The sequence below is a fragment of the Fusarium coffeatum genome (genome assembly GCF_003316985.1).
Source record: "Fusarium coffeatum strain FIESC_28 chromosome Unknown BRIP53273_contig_241, whole genome shotgun sequence".
Lineage (NCBI taxonomy): Eukaryota > Fungi > Ascomycota > Sordariomycetes > Hypocreales > Nectriaceae > Fusarium > Fusarium coffeatum.
The window spans coordinates 143,563-168,832 of record NW_022158033.1 but is presented as its reverse complement, the minus strand read 5'-3'; the positions used below and the strand labels follow the sequence as shown (position 1 = coordinate 168,832).

Sequence of the window (25,270 nt, the reverse complement as noted above, 5' to 3'; positions counted from 1 at the left end):
TAAACAGACTTATCGGTATTCGCCAAGATTTCCATGACTTTTCTATAGTATATCCGATCTTGTACAATAGGTACCTAATGAATGAATAATCACTGTCCACCAAAATAGATCGCCTGCTAAAAAGTGGCGTCCAGGCAGTGGCAGTGACGTATTACAAAGCAGAACACCGAACATGTCCGAACACGATAGTATCACCTGCGACCATACTATCTATCCATCACCTTCTTGCTTACAATATCCGAACCATATAATAACCTCTACTCCCATATACAATTCTTATCTTTCTTATCGCATACCTCTTCAAATTAATACTTACCACATTTTATCTGATTTTCTGCCATTGGCATAAACCGTGACCATAACCAGCCTAAAGAACCCATCGCCACTCCGCTGCTGTACAAACATGTCCGACAACGAGCAGCAGCAGTGGCTCACGCTCTCCATAACCCACAAGAAAGTAACCTACGAATTCTCCTTCCCCGAAGATGCGACCGTCACAGACCTCTTCAACGAAATCGAAGCGAGCCTCGATGTTCCCGTCGCAAACCAAAAGATCATCGCCCCGAAAACTCCTCTCCTCAAAGCGCCCTTCAAGAACCCCGATATGCCTCTCACAGACCTGAAGGGCAAACCCTTGACCCTCATGGGTTCGCCGGCCGCAGAAATACAGCAGGTTCAGGATATGGCGGAGCGCGTGGCCAAGCGCAATGCCGCGAGAATGGCGCAGAGGAGTAAAGCACGACAGCCGATCACCCGTCGAAAGCCAGAAGAGTCGCAGTATACATTCCTCCAGGTTAAACCGCTAGCTGGTCTCCCAAATCCAGAGCGCAGTCAGAAACTCCTCATGCGCCTCAAAGAAGACCCCGGTATTCGCGCCGCGATGCTGAAGCACAAATACACCGTCGGACTCCTTACAGAGATGGAACCTCTTTCATACACGCAGGAAACACACGAGGGAACAAGTCGAATCTTGGGCTTGAACCGCAATAAGGGCGAGGTGATCGAACTGCGCTTACGAACCGATGCGTACGATGGGTATCGCGATTACAAAACCATTCGCAAAACGCTATGCCACGAACTGGCGCACAACATCCACGGTCCGCACGACAGGAACTTCTGGGACTTGTGTCATCAGATCGAGCGGGAGGTTGATGCTGCGGATTGGAAATCTGGCGGACATACGATTGGTGAGACGTCACGATATACTGTTTCTGGGACTGGCGACGATGAGGAGGATTATCCTGAGGATTTCGGCGGTTGGACGGGTGGCGAGTTTGTATTGGGTGGTACAAAGACGGGCAATCCTAGTGCTGGGATGAGCAGGAGAGAAGTCCTTGCGCAGGCTGCTCTTGAGAGGCAGCGGAAACAGGTTGAGACGGAGCGGAAGGTGATGGAGGAGCAAAGGCGACAGACGCCGCCTGGTGATGAGTCCAAGTAACGATAACATTCTGTTTCACGGCGAGGCGTTAGGATATTCATAGACTTGGAGTAGCATGGGAACTCCCACAGGCGTTATGGCATTACAATCTGATACAACTATTTGTTAACTAATAAGGCAGAGGATCCAAGTTCAGCCCTTCAACACTCAACTTGAACGAATCGTTTCGCGAGTAGCTTCCTGCTGTGTCAAGATCCAGTCGTCCTCTGATACAATCGCGGAAATCCACATCGGCGTAGATCAAACCGTCAGGGTCTCCCCACTGCGGTCCGGCAATGACATCTCCGAAAGGTGATACGATAGATGAACCACCAGCCGAGACGTAGTCAGCCCTGTTGACTTCAGTCTTGTTGCTTTCCTTCAGAGAGGCAAGTTGTGGTCGTTTAGCAGGCGCAGGTGCTTCACCATCGTCTTCGCATCCAAGAACAATCTCATTTCCATCCTCGTCAAACACAGACTTTCTGCGACGACGTGACTGAGAAGGCGATTTCGGAAGGGCAATCTCGAATCCCTCCTCCGTGAGACATGACCCTCGTCGTTCTCGAGCAGCAGGAACATTTCCATTGCCATTTGTCTCAGTTGTCTCAGCAGGCGAGCCTTTCGGGATGCACATGTTACTGCTAACAACGAAGCATCGTCCCTCCACACCAACAGTGCGCATCACACTCAACCATGCATCGCGGTTATCAGCTGTAGGCGCGAGATACAAGTTGATGTTCTGCGAGTAGAGACTCTGTCGTAGGAGAGGCATGTAGCTTTCCCAGCAAATCGCAGCGGCGAGGTTGATGCGAATGCCGCGAATGGTGGTCGTTACCGCGCGGAGGGTGCTCGGTGAGCCCTGTGACCAGACGAGGCGCTCAGTGCCGGTCTAGAAAAACATTAGTCAATAGCATCAAGTAAGGTTAAGAAGAGAGGACGTACGGGGAGTACTTTGCGACGCTTTCCAAGCATACCCTCCTTAGGACAAACATAAACCACAGAGCAATATAAGCTCCCGCCGGCCTTCTCAATACAGCCCACAACAACAAAAACACCCGTATCTCTCGCAATGCGCTCCAACTCATCCCTTGATCCATCCCCACGAACCTCATCCTCCTCACCAAGCTGCCTCTTCACCCACTTAACACCCGCACCACCACCAGCCGGTCCAACAGTATCGCCAAGGTCAATGGCATTGTCGAAGTAGCGAGCGAACTCTTCGCGACCTGCGGCGCTGCGGTCGCCGATTACGCAACCGAAAGAGCTACCGCGGGGGTAGCCGCCGATGAAGGCTTCGGGGAGGAGGAGGATATCGATCTTTGAGGAAGCGGCGCGTTGGGCGATGGTGTCGATGAGGGCTATTGTCTCGGATGAGGAGGAGGGAGGGCCGGGGGAGGCAGTTCCCAGACGGATGTGACCAGCTGCGGCCATTGTATTGGTTCTTGAGCTGAGGAGTACAGAGATCGTATGAATATAAGCTGGGTCAGCGCACTTATATACAAGATTAGGCGAGTGGACTAATAAGAGAAGATGAGTAGTTAGAGTTATGTTATGCTATGTTACGAGATGGCAACGAGCGGGGCAGTCAATTCAACCAATTGAGCCATTACTACAGTCGATCACTACCATTAACCTTATGCTTCACCTAGCGGAAGTCTCGGCGCCTCTTTTCCATCTTATTTGTAAGTCAAATGTTCACTTGAGCTGAATAAGACGTGAGCAAGCCAAGGAGCTAGACTAACACGGAAATCCTACCCCGCAATCTGCGGCCCGCAGCTTGTCTCTATAGCTTCGGCTTCGGCTCCGGCTCCGAAAGCAGAGGCGATGTTGGACTGTGGGAGTCAGATCAAGAAGATATGTATAATGATTGGTCATTAAAGTGCCTGCTTCGCTCAATTCATCGTGAAATCTCTGTACTTTTTCATCGTCTTCCATACTCATGTGGGTATCCCTTTTGCACAGTCATCTATCTCCTGCGAGTACGGGGTGCTGGAGCCGGCGCTGGCTCAAATGCATCATCATCTGAAATCTCATCGTCGCTAATCTCAACCGCTTTACTCTGTGTACCGCTCTTCTGAGATTGTGAAAAGTTCAACTTGGTCTGTCGTGTGCTCTTAGCTGCTGGTTTGGCAGCCGGAGTCTTTGCAGGAGTTTTGGCAGTGCTCTTCGTTGCAGCAGCTCGTCGCGTCTTTGGCGGTGGAGGAGCTGGTTCATCTTCTGATTCCATTACCACATCCTCCTCTTCTTCCTCTTCCTCACTACTCACAAATGCCTTACGGCCTCGACCTTTTGCGGGTGCCTTCTTGGCCGGTGCTGCTTTTGTAGTGCGCGTTGCTCGTTTGGCTGCTGGTTTTTTGGCAGGTGGTTCGTCTTCATCCATCAAGTCTGCGTCTTGTTGCGCTGCCTTCCCCTTTCCTCGTGCTGTCTTCTTAGCAGGGGCGGGCGCGGGTGCGGGCGTGTTTTCAGCCTGTTGCTCATCCTCATATGTCCAGGCATCTGCCTCCTCTTCCCAAGCGCCATCAAAATCGCTGTCCCAGGTTGCAGGCTTGGGCTTGAGAACTCTCTTTCTCTCTGTTGGAGCAACGTTTGCGCCACTAGCCTGTTGCTGCTCAATTCTTGTGCGGTAAATGTCCATGGCGCTGTTCAGATCCTCATCGTCTGATTCGAGACCCAACATGGATCGTACCTGGCCTGTTAGGTGTTCTGACACGAATAGTTCCATCGCATGCTTGTCATCCTTTGTCACGAACTGGGTCACGGCATCACCAAAAGGTCCTTGGGGCAGGACCTTGAGCGACTGTGCTGATAAAAAGTCTTGAACCAAATTCTCGACCTTGACCATGTCGTCAGCACCTTCAAGCGCCTCAAGAGCTTCCGTTGGGTTGGCAGCGTTTGTCTTGCCTGTGATGCGTTAGTCAAGTTTGTAATTGACCACTGGGATAACTTACGCTGTGATGTCTTTTTGCGGTAAAAGTAGACCACATCATTCGTGTTAGCCACTTTGCCGACGAATCGATTAGAGAATCTCTGAGGGTTCTCGATCTCGAACTGACCACCATCTTGTGCTGTGTACTCCACCTTGAGACGGATCAGTGGGAGGGGTCGTTCCTCTAGAGCTTCTTCGTCTGTTTGAATCGCCTCCCAGTCTGCATTGGCCTCTTCAATCATCTCCTCGACTACTTCCATCAATCTGCGGGTCACCTCTTGACGGTTGTCCTTCTTTTTGTCAAGACCCTTGAACCGTTTATCTTGGGCAAGATTGAGTTCCCGTGTGACAAATGGGCGTACGCTCTTGAGTGGAAGCTTGTCAACCTTGAAGTCCTTGCCTGTCACACTTACAATAGCGACATGCTTCTGGACAGCCTCACCAGGCACCAATGAAGTTGCGACCGAGGAACCAGGTTGCATAACATGGAAGCCTGTCTCGGGGTTCTGTGTAGGATCGATTAAACATTCGTGTTCGTGACCCCAAACCACCAGATCCAACCAATCTGGTAAGACATTCTCAGGGAGATAGGATGTGGCTGTATGTGCGTGGTGATTCTGGTGAACAGCCAAGAGATTAAACCAGTCACCCATTTGAGCGCCTGGTCGGAACCACTTGACTTTGTGATCTCGAAAAGTTCGAAACATTCGCTCGTCTCGAACATTGCTTATTCCAAACAGTGCCAGTTTTGTAAGACCCTTCTGTAGTAGAATTGGCTTGGCCTCGATATTGTCCGCCTCAGGCACTCGGCCGTAGTAGTTCAGCAATCCACTTGCTTGTAATAAATCGAGTGAACAAAAGTTGCCTTCACCGGAAGGATCGTCGTGATTGCCGTGGATGGAGAAGACAGGAATCGAAACGTTGATATCGGGATCTTCGTAATTGACGTGTGGGAAAGCGCCTTCGAACACAGATGCAGCATCGGAAAGAAACTCCAGCGGACAAGGCTTCATGCCTAAGCAGTTTTGTCGGAGAGTACGCATAACTTGGTAAAGGGACTTTCGGGAGGGTTTGTTGTCGTGGAAGAGATCACCGGCGAGAAGAACCATGTCGACCTAACAGGTTAGAAGCTGAAATTGTAACAAAGAACAATAGATTCGTACATCTTCAGTGCGGGCAAGATTCAAGATCTCGTCAAAAGTTTGCCAACTGTCATCCTTGCGGATGGGATCTCGTTCTTCGTAGCCGACATGATTGTCGGTCGCAACGAGGATGCGGATTGTGTCCGCCTCTACGGTCGTTAGTGAGACCTACGCCAAAGGCAGCAGAGTATAATCTTACCGCTAAGCTCAGGCATCTTTTTTATGTTGAGCGGCTGACAATTCGTGTGACCACCTTCAAGTGCAGTCCTCAAACGTGCTTTACGCGGTAGGGATTGTCTTGGGTCCAGTGAGACGCGAGTGGTAGCCTGGAAGGTGACGCGACCCGGTGCGAGATCACGTGCACGTTCCTCCAACCAGAATATGATGGCTCATCTTTTCTCAGCTGTCAGTGTGTCGATTATTCTGGAAACGAAGCAAAAAAAGGACTCTAAAAAGCACGCCAGCGTTAAATGACAGCGGGATCGTGCAGCACGTTGAATAACTAATATTAGACCATCACCAACCATCACGAGTCAGAACATTGTCGTTAAAGTCTAATAAATTGCTTTATCTTTCTATTGATCAAAAACATCAGCCCACGTTGAAAAGCCTAACAAGGTTCTCGGCCTCGTTCCGTAGCCCGCGTTCCTGAATTATTACTGGATATGGAGAAGCGAAGACTCGATACGCGAAGGTTACAACCCATGACCCTGAGCCTGTCAGCTCTTCTACGCAGTTGGATGGTTTAATTACTCTGTTGGAAGCTTGGCTGATCAAGAATGAGGCCACTCCAATCGTGGGAATGTGGAGTTTCATCACTTTCTGGTCCACTTGCAGCGACCTGATACTTCGCTTTCTTGACCATCTATCGTTAGAGCTGATCTTTCCAAGAGCATGGTCATGTTTGCTTTTTCTCTGCTGAACATCTACAGCAGCTAGATCTTTACACAAACTCTTGTTTGTTTTGTTTCCTCTACCATCATCTTCAGCATTCCTCTTGAGCCCTATAATATCATGGACTATCAACATCAGACGTGATGTTGTATCTTATCGCTTACACCAAGCCATTCTCAGCTTTCCCGTACGCCCGAAGCTACCACCTTCTTGGAAAAACGCACATATTGCCAGAAAGGAATCCATGTATAACGACAACATCTGGGCATGCCTCAGGGTGCCAGAAGAAATGACCGCTAAGAGCATAAGAGACGAAATAGTTTAGTCATTTTATGCCAGTTTAGATCCGCTCTTAGGCTACTTTATTTTGGCAACCTAAGCTTTAGAGGACAATTCTTCTGCCACCCACCTGGCATGATCCTAGTCCTTGATCCTTGATAATGCACCTGAAGGTTGTTTCCCACGAGGGTCAAGGTGATGGACAAGACCAACCATAATACACCGATTGGCTTGACCCAAAGGAACTTTAGCCTCGATCCTACCGAGAATCTCTCTGCACCTATTACGTTTAAGTAAACTTCCCCGTTCCTTCAGCGCTCTAGGGGGTCCTGTTTGCTAGGCGCTATCGTAAGATGGGAAGTCGATGATCCCGCGATCCACTCCCTCTTCTACATTGTGTTCACCGGTCTCCTATTATTGTTTCGGCCACTCGAGCTTAAAGAGTCTCTCGTCTATAATTACCCCTCATACCCGTGTTTCTTCAGTACTGTCCAAGTTGAGCCATCTAGATACTCATCCTGCCGGCCCTACGACTTCAAGCATAACTCCATCTTACACCAGCATCTACAACCCACGTCCCTGACACATTCGAAACCTCACCATAATCACCCCATAATGCATCTTGTCGCAAGGATGGACCAGGATATTCTCCATGGAGGATCATTCTGGTCTCTCCAACCAATCTTCCAAGCCGAAGTTCCCTTCTTCTGGCGGAAACGAAGACGTATCTCCCTGGAGGATCTACCAGTGGAGATCTTCACTGCAATCTGCCGCAATCTATGTGTGCATTGTCAGCATGCACATGTTGTCGATCTCCCGCCTGACGAGATTGACCACGCCATCGAGGCCCAGCAGGCATTATCACGGCTGAGCCGTACATGTCGAAGATTTCGCAATACTGCGCAACCTATCTTGTATCACTGTTATCACTCAGGGCGACAGTCTGACCCGTCAAGTAGTCCCGAGTGGCGGGTTGATACGGATGCTAGACTACGGGAGGTTGAGACTCTGGAGACGTTTCTTCGGACATTACTCGAGCGACCTGACCTGGCGAAGCATGTGCGGGCGTTGGCATTCTTTGCTTTAAGAGAGGTTACCGCTCGTCAAATCCCCCAAGCTACGCAGGATCTATTTCGACAAGCCGGTGAACGCGCTGGATTCCGCGCTTTGCCCTCATACGAGCAAGTTGACTCAAAGTGGCTACAAGAAGCCTCTATCATGGCTGCACCATTTGTGGAGCAACTTCTCATCTACAGATCATCTTCAGAGGGGTTACAGTACATAAGAGACTCACCATTCTATCTACCAAATCTCAAATATCTGGTATTACCCGGCCAGGGGAAGAATCCGGATGAGTGCTGTCACATACAACAAATGCAGGATGTCTTGGCCAAAGCACAAAACCTCGAGATACTAGCAGCCAGTGATGCCGACTGCGGAACAGATATCCCTTTACGTGAGCGCTTTCGAGCAGAGCCTTGGGACACTGCTCTCTCAAGCCTTCGCCGACTCTCACTTCATGGCCTAGATCCAGAAAATCTGGCCAAAATCCTTCGACGCAGCCCAGTCCTTGAGGACTTGGAGTATTTCTGCGACATGGACAAGTATACGATACTTCAGCATAATCATCTCGTCCCTGTTAAAAAGTCATTGCGACGGCTATGCTACACCACCACGACATGGGAACACACATCCGGCGGCGCACAAGACATCATAGAACAAGTATCCATGTTCCTCCGCTGGGACTCTTCATTGCGAGGTGATGCCAGCTTCGTAAACTTCCCGCGTCTAGAGATTCTAGAGATAGAGCAACTTCTACTCTACGGACCTGTGTTCGACGATGAAGAAGAGCGACAACGACGCTTCGAGTCAATGAGAGACATCGGCCCTGAAATATTTATGGCCAGTCTTCCCTCATCATTACGCATCCTCCATATAGGAATGGTGCTTGCATGGCCAGAGATGCATCGCGATTTATTGGGCATGGCAGAGAAGATATACCGATTCCCAAACTTGAGTGTTGTTGCTGTGGACCCTTATGAAGCACCACCGAAAGAGCAGATCAAGGAACTTGGGGAAAAGTTTGGATCGAAGGGAGTCACTTTTAGGATTGGACAAACGACGCAGGTGCCGTTTGGCAGGGGTATGTTGGGTGTTAGGCCAGGCCATCCAGGAAGATCAAGTGAGAGGGACCTCAAGTTCCCGTTGAATCATGAGAATCATTCATACTTGGACCTTTTAGATTTCTAAATTTTTACTATGGAAGATATCTAGCAAAGCGATACTGAATATCCAAATCATCCGTTGTCGAGTATTGCGTGACTTTCCAAATTCTCATACATCACTTTTAGTCAATTCTTTTGGCAATACCATCTTTATGTCCCTGCCATTATCCTTATCCTCCTTTCATCTTATATGAAATAAACTGATTCAATATCAATGAGACGTATCAATCGATGGTAGGGCGCAAAGCTCAGTAATTGGTCAATGTATACTTCTCCCAGTGGTAACAGCCCAGAGTACCGGAGAGTGGGCTCTTCTTCGTCTTTGTCTCGGAAATGAATACATATATGAGTATAAGTGTAAGCATATGTATAAGCGTGCGTGTGATTGTGAGTAAGTGTGAGTATCGCCCTTATGGTACTCCAAGAATACTATGATTGTCCTCTTCTTGCAGAAGGATGCCGCGAGGTCGACGCAGGAGCGTTTGGTGTTGCGGGGAAAACATGAGTCAATATCTTGCCATGGTCGAAGTGGAAGGATTATAGACGTAGTATATATATACACACAAGCTTTCGAATCGTCCAGCGTACCTTTTGGGCAAAGACACCGTCTTGCTGTCCAAACAAGACGTTGGCGCTTGGGGCCGCGAAGACCGTCCTGTAGGGATCACGTCGCCTAATCCCATGTTAGATATGAGGGATAAAGATGATAGGTTCTAACCGCCAGGAAGATTTGTGAGTGACATTGGAACAGAATAGTAAAGATGGCAACCATAACTTCAAGTTGTTTGCCAGCTAGGATATTGATGAAAGCATCCCCGCCAAACGTACTACTGCTCGGAGATTAGCATGTGAATACATATAAAGGAGTGAAATACTCACGAAAGACATGATCGTCTGTGTTACTATAGTAGAAACAACATGAGGACGAAGCAATAGGCCACAACCGATTGACGGTATTTCACGGGCTTTGTATATATGCCATAGCATGGATGTGGCATCTGACGGACCCTATGTGATGGGCGATACGAATCTCTCATCGATCATGCCGACACAGAACAGCTTTCTTCTGGGCGAACAATTCGAGATTCAGTGATCGATCACTCCGCTCATCAAGAACTTCGTTTCCGTCTGCAGTACTGCCTTCTGTGCGTACTGTGGCCGTAACATAGCCAATGTCGTGGCTCCGAAGAAGTGACAACACGGCGTATCCGTCCACCCGCGTGTCAGCCAATTGAGTCCCAGACATCATGATAAATGTGTCCAGTCTCTCCCTGAGCTTGCGGATAGTGACGCACGTTCGGCTGGTGAAGTTCTTGATGTGATGGACCTCGCTTAACACCAGCACAGGGCCCAAGTTGACAAGCGAATATATATATATATATATATATAAACTAAAGCAAATCAGCAAGAATCTTATTATGTAGATGAAAGATTCTTCTGAACCCCTTGGTCGATTACTTACTTTTAAATCCTTGGAGTATCAACCACTCACAAGACTCATCATGCTCGCGTACAAGAAGGCCTAGCAAGCTTGGAGCAAATCCCGGAGAGCCAGCTGATAAGACAGACATCAGCGCCATGACTTGTGGCGAGAGCGCCGGGGGGGTGGATGGAGCACCAGCAGGGTCATAATATATATATGCGTGAGAAAAGGAGAGACGCAATTATGGAGAAGAGTGAAACTTGGAGTGCGAATGGCCGCCTTCTTATAGATATAACGAGGGTCTCATGACCTATCCTCGGTGACGATCAGAATGACCCTGTTTGTTGTTGATAGTCCGAAATCATCGAAACGGTGGGCATACACGAGAGGAGTTTGGTCAGATGAGTGAGCAAACCTCACAGTGTTAGCCAAGCCAATCGCAATAGAAGTAGAAAGCTGAAGTATTAATTGCAAGGAAGTGTATTATCAAGCATACCTACTCAGGGCAAGCAGATGCCTCGCTTTGGTAACCGGACGATTCTTTTACTGTCATGTAACAGATTGTAGGCGAATGATTTTCTCAGCAATCAAGTAAAAACTTAAGAAACTATAGAGCTTATCCAGTCCAGCTTAGGAGAAGCAATCAAGGTAATTTGGCAGTGGTGACAAATAATGGTGGATCGTCAGTGCAAGCAGGCACAAGCAAACCAATGTGCCAAGAGCGGGAGCAAAGTAGAATCTAAGGATCTCTTAAACCTGTTTTGCCCAGAAAGCAATGTCTAGCTTTCAGAAGATAATTATGTGTGATTTTCCCTATCATGTATCAGATTGATTCCCTCCTGAACCTCACTTTGCCTATTTGCTGAAATCCCCATGAAGGTATTTGCATGAATATATTGCCCCAATCCAACTTCCTGAAACAGCAGGTGATCTTTCATCGATATATCTCATCAACACCATTATAACTCTTCTACTGATGGATACATCTGTGCCATGGAGTCTATAGCAGCAGCATCTGGAAAGCTAACGGTTGCAGTCTCCGGCCCAAAACATTACATCACAAGACTGCATTCATGTCGGAAGCTTGCCAAACAGATGGTCCCGAGTACAAACATGTCCAGCGAAATGATTGCCTGCATACAAGATGTTCCCAAATCGAGCTAGAGGGCTTGGAATAGATTGTTCCTGTCAATCTGTTCCCTTTCGGCCTCGGCTTGATTTGCATTTTTCTCAGGCTGCCTTGATCAGCTCATGAGGTACCCGATAAGAAGGAAACAAGGATAGTAACGAACAGGTGTGATGCCGAAGCCCGAGAGCTGTGTTCCAGATCGCCCGTGCAGTGCATCAAGGCATACCCCAAGGCACGTTTATTAGTTACATTTGCGCATTTAGATTAGTACTCAGCCCTCGAGGCTTTCAATGTCTCAATATCATCCGAGAATGGATTTTCATAACACAATCGATTGTTATTTAGCAGAACTAACTAGTCATGCCAGTGCATTTCCTTGTCTTGTCTCTCTTGCCCGGATGATCCGTGCCTTTAGATGGGATGCGATGCTTATTCTGATGCCAAGCAAACAGTAAAGTCTAGACCCAACTGCGGGGAGAACCCCAAAAAGGCAAGTGATCAAAGCTGACGCACAGTAATTCTGGGGTTGGAGAATTTACCTTAGCTAACAATAAGGTAACAGATTGGATTTAAGCATGTTGTTTAGAGTTAGAGTTATTGGGGGAACGGTATAAATTACCGTTAGTTTGGGGTTGATCGTTGCAAAGTCCGAGGTAACTAACAAAGCCACTGACTAAAAGAAGACATGCAGTGCGGAGAAGAGAAGTGAGAGAATAAAGAGATAAAGATCATGTGAGTTGAAAATCAAGAGGTGTGTCCACCAAAGGTTCCTTACAGTCAAGGCAAGGTAATCCTTGCAAGTCAAAATGATTTGCTGGGGGTTTCCCCGCAGAAGAGAGATAAACACTACAGATACCAGGGATAGTATCTCAGAGGTTCATGTCACACACGACACGAAGAGATATAGCCACCTTCCTGATAAGGAGTGGTCTGTTTTCTCTGATAGCGGTGGATCCTCTACTGTACGATACCTGCAATGAGATGAGAAAATAAGCATCTAGAATACGTAACCCCAAATCATTACATTGGAGGAGTTCTTCGGGGCTATATTCTATGGGCCGGGGTGAACCGCCGGGGGGAAAGCTTATCTCTGAGTCTTTCTAGAAAGTAGGCTAATGCTTTTTTTATTCTCTCATTCAATTCAACCTCGGCGTTATAGCTTGGATGATCTTTTCTAGTTGGGGGCTGGACTGGTGTCACCATAGAGATGAGACAAGAAGAAAGCCTGGAAATCCGCCCTGTGCCCGATAGATATGAGAAGAGAAATACAAATTGTTTCTGGATCTTGAACACTACAGATGCAAAGAATTACAGTGTGGTGCATGTAAGCGGCGAGGCAAAATAGAGACTGTTCTCGCCACATGCAGACATAGATAGCTGACTGACGGAGTGACTGTTGGTGGTGAGCATTCAAGGCTCAAGCACAAGTTAGTACCAACCCTTTTACGTGATTGATCTTCGTCTGGACGCCCGCCCCGTGTAGGGTTCCATCAGAGCAGAACATGGCTTCCAATTTGAGCCTGGTCTTGTTTGCATCTTTTGGTGAGTTATTGTAGTTTTGTCTTGGCATTTTGACACTGATAAGTCCCCGATTAGAGGGAGAGACCACTAAATGTCTGTTGGTATTTAACTACCATCACATCCCCCCTCCTTCTGTCTCTTCCTCTCTGCTCTTTGTCTTGTGTTGTTTGTGCAACGTTGATTCAGTGCGGGTCGAATATTGGATCGACATCTTTACTGTTCGTCCCTGCCCAGACCCGTCAATCTCGCCAAGGCTCTTGGCTCCCGGCTCCTCCAAAAGCTTGGTATCTACAGTAATCACTTGGCATCTTGGCTCTCCACCTTTTATAAGTCAGAGAACAAACAAACAAGATGTCGCGCAACGACGTCGAAAAGACCGACTTGGGCTACGATGTCGCCGCTCCTCCGAGCAAAGATGTAGCCATCGGCGAAGATCGTCACATACGCGGTATCGAGACCAGCGCCGAAACATCCCTGCACCGAGGTCTCAAAGCCCGACACATCACTATGATTGCCATCGGTGGTGCTATCGGAACTGGTCTCATCGTCGGTACGGGTAAAGCTCTTGCGCAAGCTGGACCTGGCTCTGTCTTCATCTGTTATACGCTTGTTGGTTTTGTGGTCTTTCTTGTCATGGCGGCCCTCGGTGAGATGGCCGCTTGGTTGCCCATGTCTGCTGGTTTTACTGGTTACGCTTCAAGATTCTGTGACCCTTCGCTTGGTTTTGCGCTTGGTTGGACGTAAGTACTCGAAATCTGCTGATTAGGAAGAGAAACTGACAATTGCAGATATTGGTTTAAGTACATTATTGTTACGCCGAACCAGCTCACTGCTGCTGCGCTGGTCATCCAATACTGGGTCGATCGAGATACCGTCAATCCAGGTGTCTTTATCGCCATCTTCCTAGTCGTTATCTGCGTTATCAACTATTTTGGTATTCGATTCTTCGGTGAACTCGAATTTTGGCTTTCTTCATTCAAAGTCATCACCATCATCGGCATAATTCTTTTCTCACTGGTTCTCGCTCTTGGTGGTGGTCCAGACCATGACCGAAAGGGTTTCCGATACTGGAGCAACCCTGGGTATGTTTGCCAATCGTCTACATGGTGACCTTTTATTGACAAGAAGCAGCGCCTTCAAGCCTTATATCATGACTGGCGACGCTGGACGATTCCTCGGTTTCTGGTCCTGCATGGTCAACGCTACCTTCGCCTATCTCGGAACCGAACTCGTCGGTGTAACAGTCGCAGAGGCCCAGAACCCTCGCAAGACCATCCCTCGTGCTATCAAGTTGACCTTTTACCGAATCCTCTTCTTCTATTGTCTTTCCGTCCTCCTGGTCGGCATGATCGTTCCCTACGACTCTGAGAAGCTCGCCTTTGCCAACAAGGCCAAGACCGGTGCTTCTGCTTCTCCCTTTGTCGTCGCTGCCGATGTCGCTGGTGTTGAGATCCTTCCTCACATCATCAACGCCTGTATCTGCGTCTTCGTTTTCTCCGCTTCCAACTCGGATTTGTACATTGCCAGTCGTACACTCTACGGTCTTGCTTCCGATGGCTCCGCTCCTGCTATCTTCAAGAAGACCGACAAACACGGTGTTCCCATCTACGCCCTTGCCATGTCTGCTTCTTTCTGTCTTCTCGCCTTCATGAACGTTGCGGATGACTCGACAAAGGTCTTTGGCTACTTCGTCAACCTTACTACCATCTTCGGTCTTATGTCCTGGATCTCCATCCTCACAACACACATCTGGTGGTGCCGCGCCAAGAAGGCTCAAGGCATGTCCAACGACATGTTCCCCTACGTCGCCCCCTTCGGCATGTGGGGATCCGTCGGTGCTCTGGCCATGTGCATCCTCATTGCACTTACCAAGAATTACGACGTCTTCGTTCGCGACGCAGACACCGGCAAGATCTTTGGCGGCGAGAAGTACAAGACCTTCATCACCGGTTACCTGGGTATTCCCGTGTACCTGATCCTGATCTTTGGCCACAAGATGTGGACCAAGTCTCGTGGTGTCAAGCCTCATGAGGCTGACTTTTACACCGGCAAGGATGTCATTGATCGCGAGGAGGAGGAGTTCCTTGCTGCTCAGGCTGCTAAGCGCGAGGCCGAGGGCCCTAACCGTGGTGGATGGTTCTACAAGACCTTTGTTTCTTGGCTGTTTTAAGCGTGTAGATATACATGGTGTTTTGTTTGGAGGCATGAAGATGCCCGTTCGAGGGTTATGAGTGTATGTAGTCAAGATTATCACGAATCTAGCACATTCTTACCAATCTTAAGACTGTTGTCGTCAAAGCGAACTGTGAATTTGAAGGCAAAATGGAGCAGGACTCTAGTAACATTATTAAGGAGAGTCCAAGAATGTATCTAAACTCGAAACCCCAAAGCATCATACAACAAAAGCACTCCATTAACTCAATCTGGTGTAAGCATTGAACATGTCTCTCGTTGAGAATCGTAAGTAGTTCATAAGAACATTCTGCATACCAAACTGCAATACTCTTCCCCACCAAAGCCACATTAGAAGAGAGACTTGAGCCACTCAGCAGTTCTCTTGTAGGTTCCGTAGCTTGAGTACTTCTTGTAGTTGTAGCTTCCTGAAGAACTATTAGTCAAGGACAGACCAGTGGCAGAAGGGTGTCACGAACCGTAGTTGCTGTACGTCTTGGGGTAGGATCCTTGAGTCTAGTTAGTACTGAAGTTTGGAGTAGGGACTCATGCGACAAACCGTAGTTGGAGTATGTTTTGGGGTAGCTTCCTGCGAAAACAATCAGAACTAGAGTTCTCATGGCGAGATTGGAGATACGTACCGTAAGTTCCATAGCCTGCGGCCTCTCGCTTCTCTACTCCTTCATCACGCTTATTGTATTTTCCATAGCTAGCATACTTCTTGTAATTGTAGCTACCTGTATAGAAGTTAACGCCGTTAGTCTTGGGGCAGATAGCATTGCATACCATAGTTGCTGTACGACTTGGGAGGATATTTCCCTAGAAAACATTTAGTATAAGGAACTCAGTAGTAGTGAACATTACGTACCGTAGCCGCTGTAGCCAGCAGGTTCAGGCTCGGGCTCGGCCTCTCGCTTCTCTACTGCCTCATCACGCTTATTGTATTTCCCATAGTTGGAGTACTTTTTGTAGTTGTAGCTACCTGTATACAAGTTAACACCTTTAGTCTTAGGGTAGATAGTATTGCATACCATAGCCGCTGTACGACTTAGGGGGGTATTTTCCTGTCAGAGTATCAGCAGAGTATTCGAATTATTGCCGAGTTACCACTTACCATAGCCCGAGTATGAAGCGGGTTCCGGAACAGGTTCAGGAGCCGCGACTGGCACAGCGATAACACCCGCAGCAAGAGCGACAAGAGAGAGAATAGAGAACTTCATGTTGATGTTTCAAGGAGACTAAAGTCTATGAATCGTGTATGAGAGTGTTGAGTTGCGAGGCTGAAAGATGGTGAGAGAAGGTTGGTAAAGAGCAACTTCAGCTTTGGAGGGAACTCCAGCTTTATGGATGACGATCGACGCTGAGCTACTGCACGAGCACATCCTCATGACCATCTTGATGAACCTTCCTTCTCCCGAATAAGCCACCCTGAAGCATCTTCCGCATGGGAAGCTCAACCTCTCGAAGCTGAAGCTTGCCCCCAATAGCTTAGACGACAGCCTCGGCTTAAGCGGCACGCTCATGAACATCTTCAGAAGTTGGCTTACCGCTAATACTCGTGAAGCCTAAGGCAGAGAGCCACCTCGTATCACGCTCATCGTTAAGATAAGTCAGTCTTGAGACGGCTGAAGATACGAGCAAGTGGAGGGGATCACCATCTGAGGAGGCTGTCCATTGGAGGCTGACAAGCCAAAATGTTACTTTTATGCAGTTTGCTGAGAAGCTTTCCTTATCACAGCTTCATCTTCACCTCACTAGCTCCGGCTATGAGAGATACCGTCTAGGCGATCGTGTAAGCCTGCTCTAGAATGGCCTTGTGAAGGTTGAAGGCCAGCGGATTGCCTCTTCGGGACCAGCCACCATCTTGTTAGTCGATGAAGATCATGCGCGGCTAATGCACGTTGGGGGAACTGGGCTTTTCTTATGGCATTCTTCATAGACGTAAATAGCACAATAAACTTTCATCTGTCTGTGTCAGACGTGCATAAGATCGATGGTCTGACTATCTTCCGAAAACGATGATGTATTCGACGACATGGGAATAAGATCACGACGTCTTTCATCAGAGATTATACTACGGATATACGGCTCTTCTCGTATAGACATGCAAATCATTTAGATAGATGAGGTCATTATCAATTGCCGATGCGGGGGATCTGACCTGGGATCAGTTAAGTGTCTGAGTGTTAACTAACCCAGAAACACATGTCAGCCCCAGCATTCCATTCCCAAGTCTAGCTCTCGAGCCAAAAACACCACAAATCTTCTTCACCAAAGTAGCCCTAAGAAAGCCATGGTGGCTTCCAGCTGAACAGTCCTGTTGGTTCAATTCCATGCTTGCCTCAGTTACAAGAACCCAGTTGCCATTGCCCTGGTAGTCAGACTCATAACTCCTACAAGCACTTGTCAGGTTCCTTTTCCTGCATTAGTAGATGTAACGTCTTATCCAAGACGAAAGAGGCACGGTCGAAAGCGGTCTCAGCCTTCTTCTTCGACGCCATCACGACGTGCACTATGTCGATGTAAGTAAGATCGTCTCTAAGTGATTGGTGCCCGCCTCGTCTGTATCGTGTTTGTTGGTTAGACCACTTGATCAGCAGCTATCGTAAGAACTATCAGAAAGCCTCGTTCAGACCATCTCTTGGCTAGGCTTGTGAATATCTCATTAAGCACTTGAAGAGTATGCCCCGGCTGGGTCGGCAGTGGGAATTGGGTTGGCACTATGAGTGTCAGCCGCTCAATGTCTTGGCCTCAAAGGTTCCCGTTCTAAATTTATACGAGATTTTCTATACTGGTTTCAATTGATTCTTTTTAACAATTTCCTTCGGGTTAATCATTTATCTTCTTCATTCAACTTGTGTTCGAATTCCTTGTCCATCCCATCCTCAACATCGCAACTATGTCTCCCAAACCAGAACAAGAATCTGCTTTCTTGAATCCTATGCAAGATCAAGAAGATACAGATGAAGATTCAGAGCCTTACCAATATGTTCCTCCACGAAGACGTCGCCGTTGTTCAGCATGTAGATGTTTCGCATGGACCATGTCGTTCCTCATGATTATCGTCATCTCAGCACTCACTGGTGCATGGATCGCAATGGCGTATCTTGAGATCGATCAAATATGTGCTATGCATACAACAAAGTGGTGTAAGTCTCAAGATTCCCTAGGTACGGAACAGTATCTGACATTTGTTCATTAGCACCTGTCCTCAAAGACATTGCGATTAAGTACCAAGAAACACACTTTGACGGAAACTTTATGGAGGAGAACAAGTTTCGCAAGAATGGCTCCAAGGAAGTAGATAAGGCATGGGAGTCTTTGGGCGTCGATTGTAAGTGTATCCATCTCAAGGCCTTGCTCTATGTTGACTAGCGGTGTACAGACCGACCTGGTGTTATCTCTTATGAAGAAGGCATTGCCAGTGGTCTTACTGATGCCCACGTTCAAGTCAGTCCTAAACATGGTGGTGGTTTCATCGTCAATGTCGAGGGCATGCATCATCTTCACTGCCTGGTATGTACTGAAACAAGAGGGACATAATGGCTTTACTAACTTTGCTAGAATCTTGTTCGTAAGAGTCTCTACTTTAATTACGATCATTATAAGCACGTGGGTGGACATGCCTTCGAAAACGAAGGCGAAGTCTTCCGCCTACACGTCAGTAAGTCACAACCTCTCTCGCTATCAATTGAGTCTCTATACTAATTATTACAGCACATTGTCTCGACACAATCCGTCAGGTCCTCATGTGTCACGTCGATACTGGTGTTCTAGGACAAGTCTGGTATGACAAGAAGGATCCCAATGCGTTCCCGGACTTTAACACCAAGCACACTTGCAAGAACTACGATGATATCAGAAAGTGGGCAAAGTCACTTCAGGTGAGTTGCACGCTTCAGACTCCGAGGTAAAAGTATAGCGCTGACTTAAGGAATTAGGCTCCCCCTCCTGAGAAACTACCAGAAGACTTCCTTACTGTTCCGGACTCGAACCATGTTCTTGAGTTTACACCATAAAGAGGTACATGCCATATGGAATTCAGTTCAGGGTTCGATGTCTTTTTGCTATAAATCATTGTGTATTTCTTTTTGGTGCATATGTGGGCATAGTACACTTGCATAGAGGTCGAAGCCTTCAATATCACGATTCCCAAACCAACATCCTCGTCCTGATTTACTGGTGATGCGCCGTATCTTTCTATGTCTTTCCTAACTACAAAACGATTAACTCATCTCCGGTTCCTCGGTACTTGGCGCCCCGTCGCCTGTTAGTAGAACGTTATACTTCGGCACATTCTGCATACCGATGCGAATCTCCTCAGAGATGGGACTTTCCGCCCCCAGCCGCACATTACGACAATTATAAGCACTATTCAATATAAATTTCTCGGTTCCCAGGGTCCGTCTTGGCAGCTACTCTGCCGTGCCGGTTCGGCCGGAAACGGGTGCGTTGATGGGCGTGTTAGCACGCATTCCAGTCACCATCGAGGCACAGTCAAAATCTGGGGAATAATTGAGGTCAATCTTTACTTGTATTTGTAGCTAGATTAAACGAATGTCCTTGTAGTTTCCTCCAAGATAGCAATGAGCGTGTCGGTTATCTAGACTTGTCGTAGTGTACTGCTCTGGGCGATACCACCAAGCTTTCAAGCCTTGGCCTGAGCAGCCTCAGCCTGAAGACGGTGGAAACCACCAGAAGCAGCAACATCCTTCTGCAACTGAGCAATACGCTTCTGGTCACCAGTAGGATCACTAGACTCTCCAGAAAGAGTCCACTCAAGGTACGAGTTGGTGTAGTTGGGCTCAAAGCTCTCATCAAGTACACCAAGACGCTTTCCGTACTTGGTAACCTTCTCCCAGTCACGCTTCACGTTCTTGAGGTCCTTGCTAAAGTAGGCAAAGCTGCGCTCAAAGATCTTGCGGTTCAACTCGGTGCCCATAACGGGCTTGAAGTCGACGTACTCAACCCAGGCCTTCTCGGGCTCGGAGAGAACGAAGTCGGTGGCCTTTTTGACGGCGCGCATGAAAGAGCGAACCTTTTCGGAGTTCTCGGCCAGGAAGGTCTCGTTACCGATGTAGAGGATTGTACAGAAGCAGCAGCAGCCCAGTTCGGCGAGTTCATCGATGCGAAGCATCTGAACATCATCCTTAGGACGACCCTGGCCAGCGAGCCACTCCTCAAGCTCAACCATTTGGACATTCTCGAGACCGATACCGGCGTCGATCTCACCCTTGATGATGGCCTTGGAGACGTTCATGCCGCAGCGCACAGCGGTATAGTCATCAGGAGTCATGCCATAGTGCGAGGTGAGTTCGTCGATCTGGATCTTGCCAAACTCGCCGACGTAGCCAATGCGCTTGCCCTTGAGGGTGCGGAAGTCGGTGGTGATGCCCGAGTCTTTGAGGTAGACTACGCCAGTGAAGGGCTCATCGAGAAGACTGCCGATGGACTGGACGGGGAAGTTTCGAGCCTTGGCGGCGAGAGTGTGAATCATGGCCTTGAAGCCAAGATCGACCTTGCCAGTGCCGATGATCTCAGTGACATCCTAGTCAAGTCAGTACCTCTACCTCGATTCACGGTTGTGGAAAGGGTCACTCACACTAGGATCATTGGGCTCCAGGAGAGCAACCTTGATTCCCTCCTCTTTAAAGTATCCCTTCGCCTGAGCTAGGTACAGCGGCGCGTGGTAAGGCGTAGCGTGCCTAAACATCGTTAACTACAGATTCTCATGCTAAAGCCTAAGTCAGTGGTACCAGTTGGTAAGGAAAGTGATCTTGTCAGTCGACATGTTGAAAGATCAAGTAGTTTACTGCTATGGTTAGTTCTCCGGTCACCCGGAATATAGGGGGAGGGTAAGAAGCATGTCCTTTCGCTGGTATTATCCAGATCAAGTTCGCCGGTATTTCTCAGATCAACTACCCTGCTCTGCCCGTACTCAAGACTCACGTTCATCATGAGTGTGATGAAGGTTTGTCTAGAGGGGAGGTACAGAGCACAGACAGTTGAACACCCGGATGCGTTCTTTAAACGTTACCTTGATACATGGTAATAATCGCGAGAGCCATTGCTCCTTATTCGTGCGTTGTCACATCGTACCGAAAGGTGTAGGTTTCAAGAGTTGAACAAAGGTAGCTGAGATGCAGATAATCGTGAGTAATTGAGTTGTTGAAGAAAGAAGAGTCAACGGTCAGAGGAGGTCGTCTGTGATATAGCAGTGCCGAATCCCTTCAACAACCCCTCAGCGGGGTCGTTGGGATTGTGACTCTCTTTCAACGTCATCGTGCTGAGAGGATATACGGTTTCATTGGTTATCGGTTATAAATGGTGAGGGAATATGGTTACAAATGGCTCATTTGATGTGATAAAGAGCTTAGGAATGCTTCAGAATTCGGCTTAACAGGCCGAGTCGTGGGGTCTTAGTGCAGTAGTGCCAACATCCTGCAGATTATTCACATGATAATGATGATATGACCATGAGCTAAGTCTGTGAATGGAATCAATTGTAGTAAGAAGGGCTCGAGACAATTATTTCAGCTAAGGCCGTCAATTGAAGTAACTGTGATGTGTGTTGTGGAAGAAACACCAATTTGAGGTTTGTATAGGGTAACACAGTCGACATCAAAGTTCACAATGCATCTCGTGATTCCTTCACACAATCATGATGCCACAAAACTCCAAGATCAGAGGCTTATCTATTCTTGTAGAACCTGCAGTCTTAACCAAGATATCGCTCAAAAGTTGCCAACAACTTTGCAGATGATCTGATGATAGTGATGCAGATGTCAAAGAACCTGTCGTTCCGATAGCATGATGCTCATTATAGCCGCCGGCAAACCCGTCGCGCTGCAGAAAACTGCCGAGTCTAACACACGCGGCTTGAAGAATACTTGCCGTTGGATGGTTGAACCAAGATCCACACACTCTTTACGGTTAAACATGCTGCCGTGGTGGTTTCGAAAGAAACAGCAACGAGGAGAGTCCAGATCTCGATATCTACAGCCACCAGCGGAAAGAACTTTTAGAGGAAATTAACTTTGTATGCTCATGTGCAGCGGTAGCTTCCATTAGCTCCGTGTCAAAACTCTTACCACGCCGTGCTCGTGTCCGTCTGTACCTGTTAGGCTACCGTTAACAAGGCTGAAGAGGCGCGTAGCGTGAACGAAACAAATGTCTCATCAAATCAATAATAAAATTGACCCAAGCTTTGAATCTTGAACCATATTATCAATATCTGATTGGTTCGGGGAACAAATTCCGAGCTGAACACAGCTGGGGGAGAGCTTGTATTTCCCCTGAGATGAGGGAGAGCTTTCTCGGTGTCCCAAATTGGAAATGTAGGGATCCCCAGAACCGCGGATGCTTCCCTTCGGTGTCGAAAAAGCGTAGGTCTTCACGTGGGGGACAAAGACAATCCCAGTTTATAGTTCCAGACTCAATTTCTGCTCGTGTGCTCATCAAACCCGAGACAATTTCGGTGTCGGTAGGTTCCCAAAATAGGCGACCGAGAGATAGGTTGCTCGGTGTGAGGGAGCTGAGACTGTTTTGAGTTCCTGCAGCTCCCTACGCTTTTACTTTGACATATGCGCGCAAAGTGTTTCTGGCTTCCCCGGTGTTTGGACCATGTAAGGCCTAAGGGTGTGTTAAGCGCATGGAATTTACTTTGAGGCCTGCTTTGTTCTTTTGTTCCGGTGTCAGTTTTGGATGGGATTGACACGCGAGCTCTTTCTCTTTGTAATGCATATCGAGATTCGAAACAATTTAAACTACACGGACCGTCAGTTAAGGTTACAACTGAAAGTTAATTGGATGATAGAGTATGTCTCTAGACGACAAGTCGCGTGTGTATAAGCGGGCGATGCACTTCCTACGACAGTCTCATAAGTTTCCAGATATAGCAACAACACAATGTAACGATATTGATCAACAAGACATGCAATGCAGATCAATGATGAGGCTGGTGTCGAGGCTGGAGGCTGAGAGGCTGAGACAATCTGAGTACCAACTGTAACATCAAAGGCGATGACGTCGATCGTCCATTCCAAGATTGGAGAAAGTGCCAACGCAGCACAACGCAGGACTGGAGAATCCGGTGATGATCACTAATAGAGGAGGGGACTATGAATTGTAATGTACAGTAATACAGTATCCACAGCACACCGCACATCGCACATCGGAGTTGAATCTTGGTAACGCCGACTTTTGAGAAGCAAAGTCTTTTTGCGCCGGTTTAAAAGACCAAAAAAGAAGACCGACCGGGTGAGTGGCCGAGACAGCCGTAATTACGGCCGGTCGGTGGTTCGGTCGTCAAGCTTCCGCCACTTGCAGCCAGCTCGGTCTAGTAAATCTGACCATATTTATTAGTGATGAAGCCGCTACTTTTGAAGAGTACAGAACACAGAATACGTCAATTGACCAACCTCAATATCTTACGTGTATAAATGGGAATAAACTTGGATGCGAAAACTTCGGCCACTGCCGCGTGGTCATGCCAGGGCAAAGCAGCAATGATGCGGAATGGATCTACCATCAACTTTCAGGGACTTATTCCCTGTGGACCGATTGTGCCGAATGCGCCAAGAAAGATGATGATCACTGTGGCGGCTGGATGTTGAAGGTGAGTGTACTTGTGCAGACTCTGGTTGACATAATAAACCGCACACTATGTCCATTGGAGGATCAAGTTTTGCTCTACACAAAATATGGACAGTAAACTAGGTATGCATCATTGGTTACACTCTGTGGGGAAGCACAGCTCACTTTGATGTCCGAATGTCAGTTTCACAACGTTTCATGAAAAGCTGAAGATCTGGCGGTTGAGGGATTCGAAGGCTAAAGCATGATAGATCGACAACAGGGCAGGGCAGGGCAGCAGCCGCGTGTGTCTGTGTCTGTGGATGTCTCACCCGCGCCTCTGCTTGCGTTGCGTTTGGCTTCTCTTCGCCTCCAAAAACTGACATCACATCTCTTCATCTTCTCGAAACCCAACAACCATGTTTTGGGCTTCCATTTTGCATCATCTTCAAACCAGCAATCCCATCACTAAAACTAGACCGAACCTTGACTTTCACCGCGTTTGACTTACCCCTCAATAGCTGATGTGTTTGCACTCAAGATCATCACCGCACCAACCTAGTTTAGTTGGCATAACGACTCCGGCTCCCAAGATTGGTGTTGTTCGGGGAGAAAGGGTCCTGTGGATCAAGGCGCTTATTGGTTTCCAACTCACCCATACTGTACATGTACCCATAGAGCACACCATCGAAATCTCGGGGCTCCGTGAAACCGATCTACAGAGCGAGTGTGCCTTGGTGAAGACTGCACTTGTTTTTGAGGCACGAAACTCTAAGCAAGCACATCTCATCCGAGGATCCGGAGAGTACAGTAGAGTCGAGGCAAAATATGATGCTATCTGTGTGTTACGTAGAACACAAGATTAAGGTAAGATGAAGTTGCTGGAATATGCTTATGCTGTCATACCTCGACCTTGACTGACGCTCTGAATAATCATGAGCCAGACCAGGGGATAACCTTGCACGGACCTGCCATCCTCCGTCATAGTCGGACAAAGAGAGGGTAAAATTGTATGTGGCTTGGGGCCAACCATGTGGCTCGAGGGCTTCCAGCTGCAGCAGTCTTTAGCGTAGGTACTCTGTAGGCTTCGAGACTCTTGCGTGCTGTTCTAGGCCAAGTTCAACTGTAAACAGCCTATTTGCGATTCGTTTACTGGTCCAATGTTGAAATGGATTTTTGTGAGCATGTGAATACCTACTACATACAGACTGCATTACATTACATTGCATCGCATCGCGATGAGCATGTCGTGGATGTCAACGAAGTACCTTGGCCGACCACGTCGCCTCGTTAACTCTCCATCCCATCCCATCCCCTCCATCTAAACTTCCCACGGCGCGTCGTCTAGGTTGACTCGACTCGTGTTGAAAGAGGGGCAGGCAATGCAATGCAATGGATAAACTCTGCTGGATATTGATTAAGCATTAAAACTACCGTGCAATGACATCGAGACACCTGGATAGAGTTTCGTAACGCGGGGAGATGGGCCATCCTTGAATGCAAAACGTGTGCAAAGAGTCCATGGAGATTGATATCCAATATGATGGATGGATGTACAGTACGACAGT

The 25,270-nt window shown here is 47.9% G+C and overlaps 8 protein-coding genes across 8 annotated transcripts; 4 read left to right on the top strand and 4 right to left on the bottom strand.

Annotated features, from left to right (window-relative positions):
- Window positions 1-403: 403 nt before the first annotated feature.
- On the top strand, window positions 404-1,438 carry FIESC28_09442 (uncharacterized protein; the record flags this gene model as incomplete). Its single annotated transcript, XM_031163578.1, has 1 exon — window positions 404-1,438. One exon carries the CDS (start codon window positions 404-406, stop codon window positions 1,436-1,438), a length of 1,035 nt encoding a protein of 344 aa, XP_031012391.1.
- Window positions 1,439-1,547: 109 nt separating this feature from the next.
- FIESC28_09441 (uncharacterized protein) lies at window positions 1,548-2,848 on the bottom strand (the record flags this gene model as incomplete). Its single annotated transcript, XM_031163577.1, has 2 exons — window positions 1,548-2,306; window positions 2,360-2,848. The coding sequence occupies 2 exons, from the start codon at window positions 2,846-2,848 to the stop codon at window positions 1,548-1,550; spliced, it is 1,248 nt and encodes a 415-aa protein (XP_031012390.1).
- Window positions 2,849-3,383: 535 nt separating this feature from the next.
- FIESC28_09440 (uncharacterized protein) lies at window positions 3,384-5,700 on the bottom strand (the record flags this gene model as incomplete). Its single annotated transcript, XM_031163576.1, has 4 exons — window positions 3,384-4,318; window positions 4,366-5,458; window positions 5,507-5,634; window positions 5,685-5,700. 4 exons carry the CDS (start codon window positions 5,698-5,700, stop codon window positions 3,384-3,386), a joined length of 2,172 nt encoding a protein of 723 aa, XP_031012389.1.
- Window positions 5,701-7,273: 1,573 nt separating this feature from the next.
- On the top strand, window positions 7,274-8,908 carry FIESC28_09439 (uncharacterized protein; the record flags this gene model as incomplete). The annotated part of the gene is made up of 1 exon (XM_031163575.1): window positions 7,274-8,908. The coding sequence occupies one exon, from the start codon at window positions 7,274-7,276 to the stop codon at window positions 8,906-8,908; it is 1,635 nt and encodes a 544-aa protein (XP_031012388.1).
- A 4,399-nt stretch (window positions 8,909-13,307) lies between these two features.
- On the top strand, window positions 13,308-15,126 carry FIESC28_09438 (uncharacterized protein; the record flags this gene model as incomplete). Its single annotated transcript, XM_031163574.1, has 3 exons — window positions 13,308-13,696; window positions 13,745-14,038; window positions 14,088-15,126. 3 exons carry the CDS (start codon window positions 13,308-13,310, stop codon window positions 15,124-15,126), a joined length of 1,722 nt encoding a protein of 573 aa, XP_031012387.1.
- Window positions 15,127-15,479: 353 nt separating this feature from the next.
- Window positions 15,480-16,348, bottom strand: FIESC28_09437 (uncharacterized protein; the record flags this gene model as incomplete). Its single annotated transcript, XM_031163573.1, has 8 exons — window positions 15,480-15,556; window positions 15,608-15,637; window positions 15,688-15,717; window positions 15,770-15,865; window positions 15,915-15,947; window positions 15,997-16,110; window positions 16,160-16,192; window positions 16,243-16,348. The coding sequence occupies 8 exons, from the start codon at window positions 16,346-16,348 to the stop codon at window positions 15,480-15,482; spliced, it is 519 nt and encodes a 172-aa protein (XP_031012386.1).
- A 1,679-nt stretch (window positions 16,349-18,027) lies between these two features.
- FIESC28_09436 (uncharacterized protein) lies at window positions 18,028-19,147 on the top strand (the record flags this gene model as incomplete). The annotated part of the gene is made up of 6 exons (XM_031163572.1): window positions 18,028-18,277; window positions 18,331-18,462; window positions 18,514-18,644; window positions 18,693-18,792; window positions 18,846-19,012; window positions 19,070-19,147. The coding sequence occupies 6 exons, from the start codon at window positions 18,028-18,030 to the stop codon at window positions 19,145-19,147; spliced, it is 858 nt and encodes a 285-aa protein (XP_031012385.1).
- A 629-nt stretch (window positions 19,148-19,776) lies between these two features.
- Window positions 19,777-20,919, bottom strand: FIESC28_09435 (uncharacterized protein; the record flags this gene model as incomplete). Its single annotated transcript, XM_031163571.1, has 3 exons — window positions 19,777-20,676; window positions 20,731-20,833; window positions 20,885-20,919. The coding sequence occupies 3 exons, from the start codon at window positions 20,917-20,919 to the stop codon at window positions 19,777-19,779; spliced, it is 1,038 nt and encodes a 345-aa protein (XP_031012384.1).
- Window positions 20,920-25,270: the final 4,351 nt, after the last annotated feature.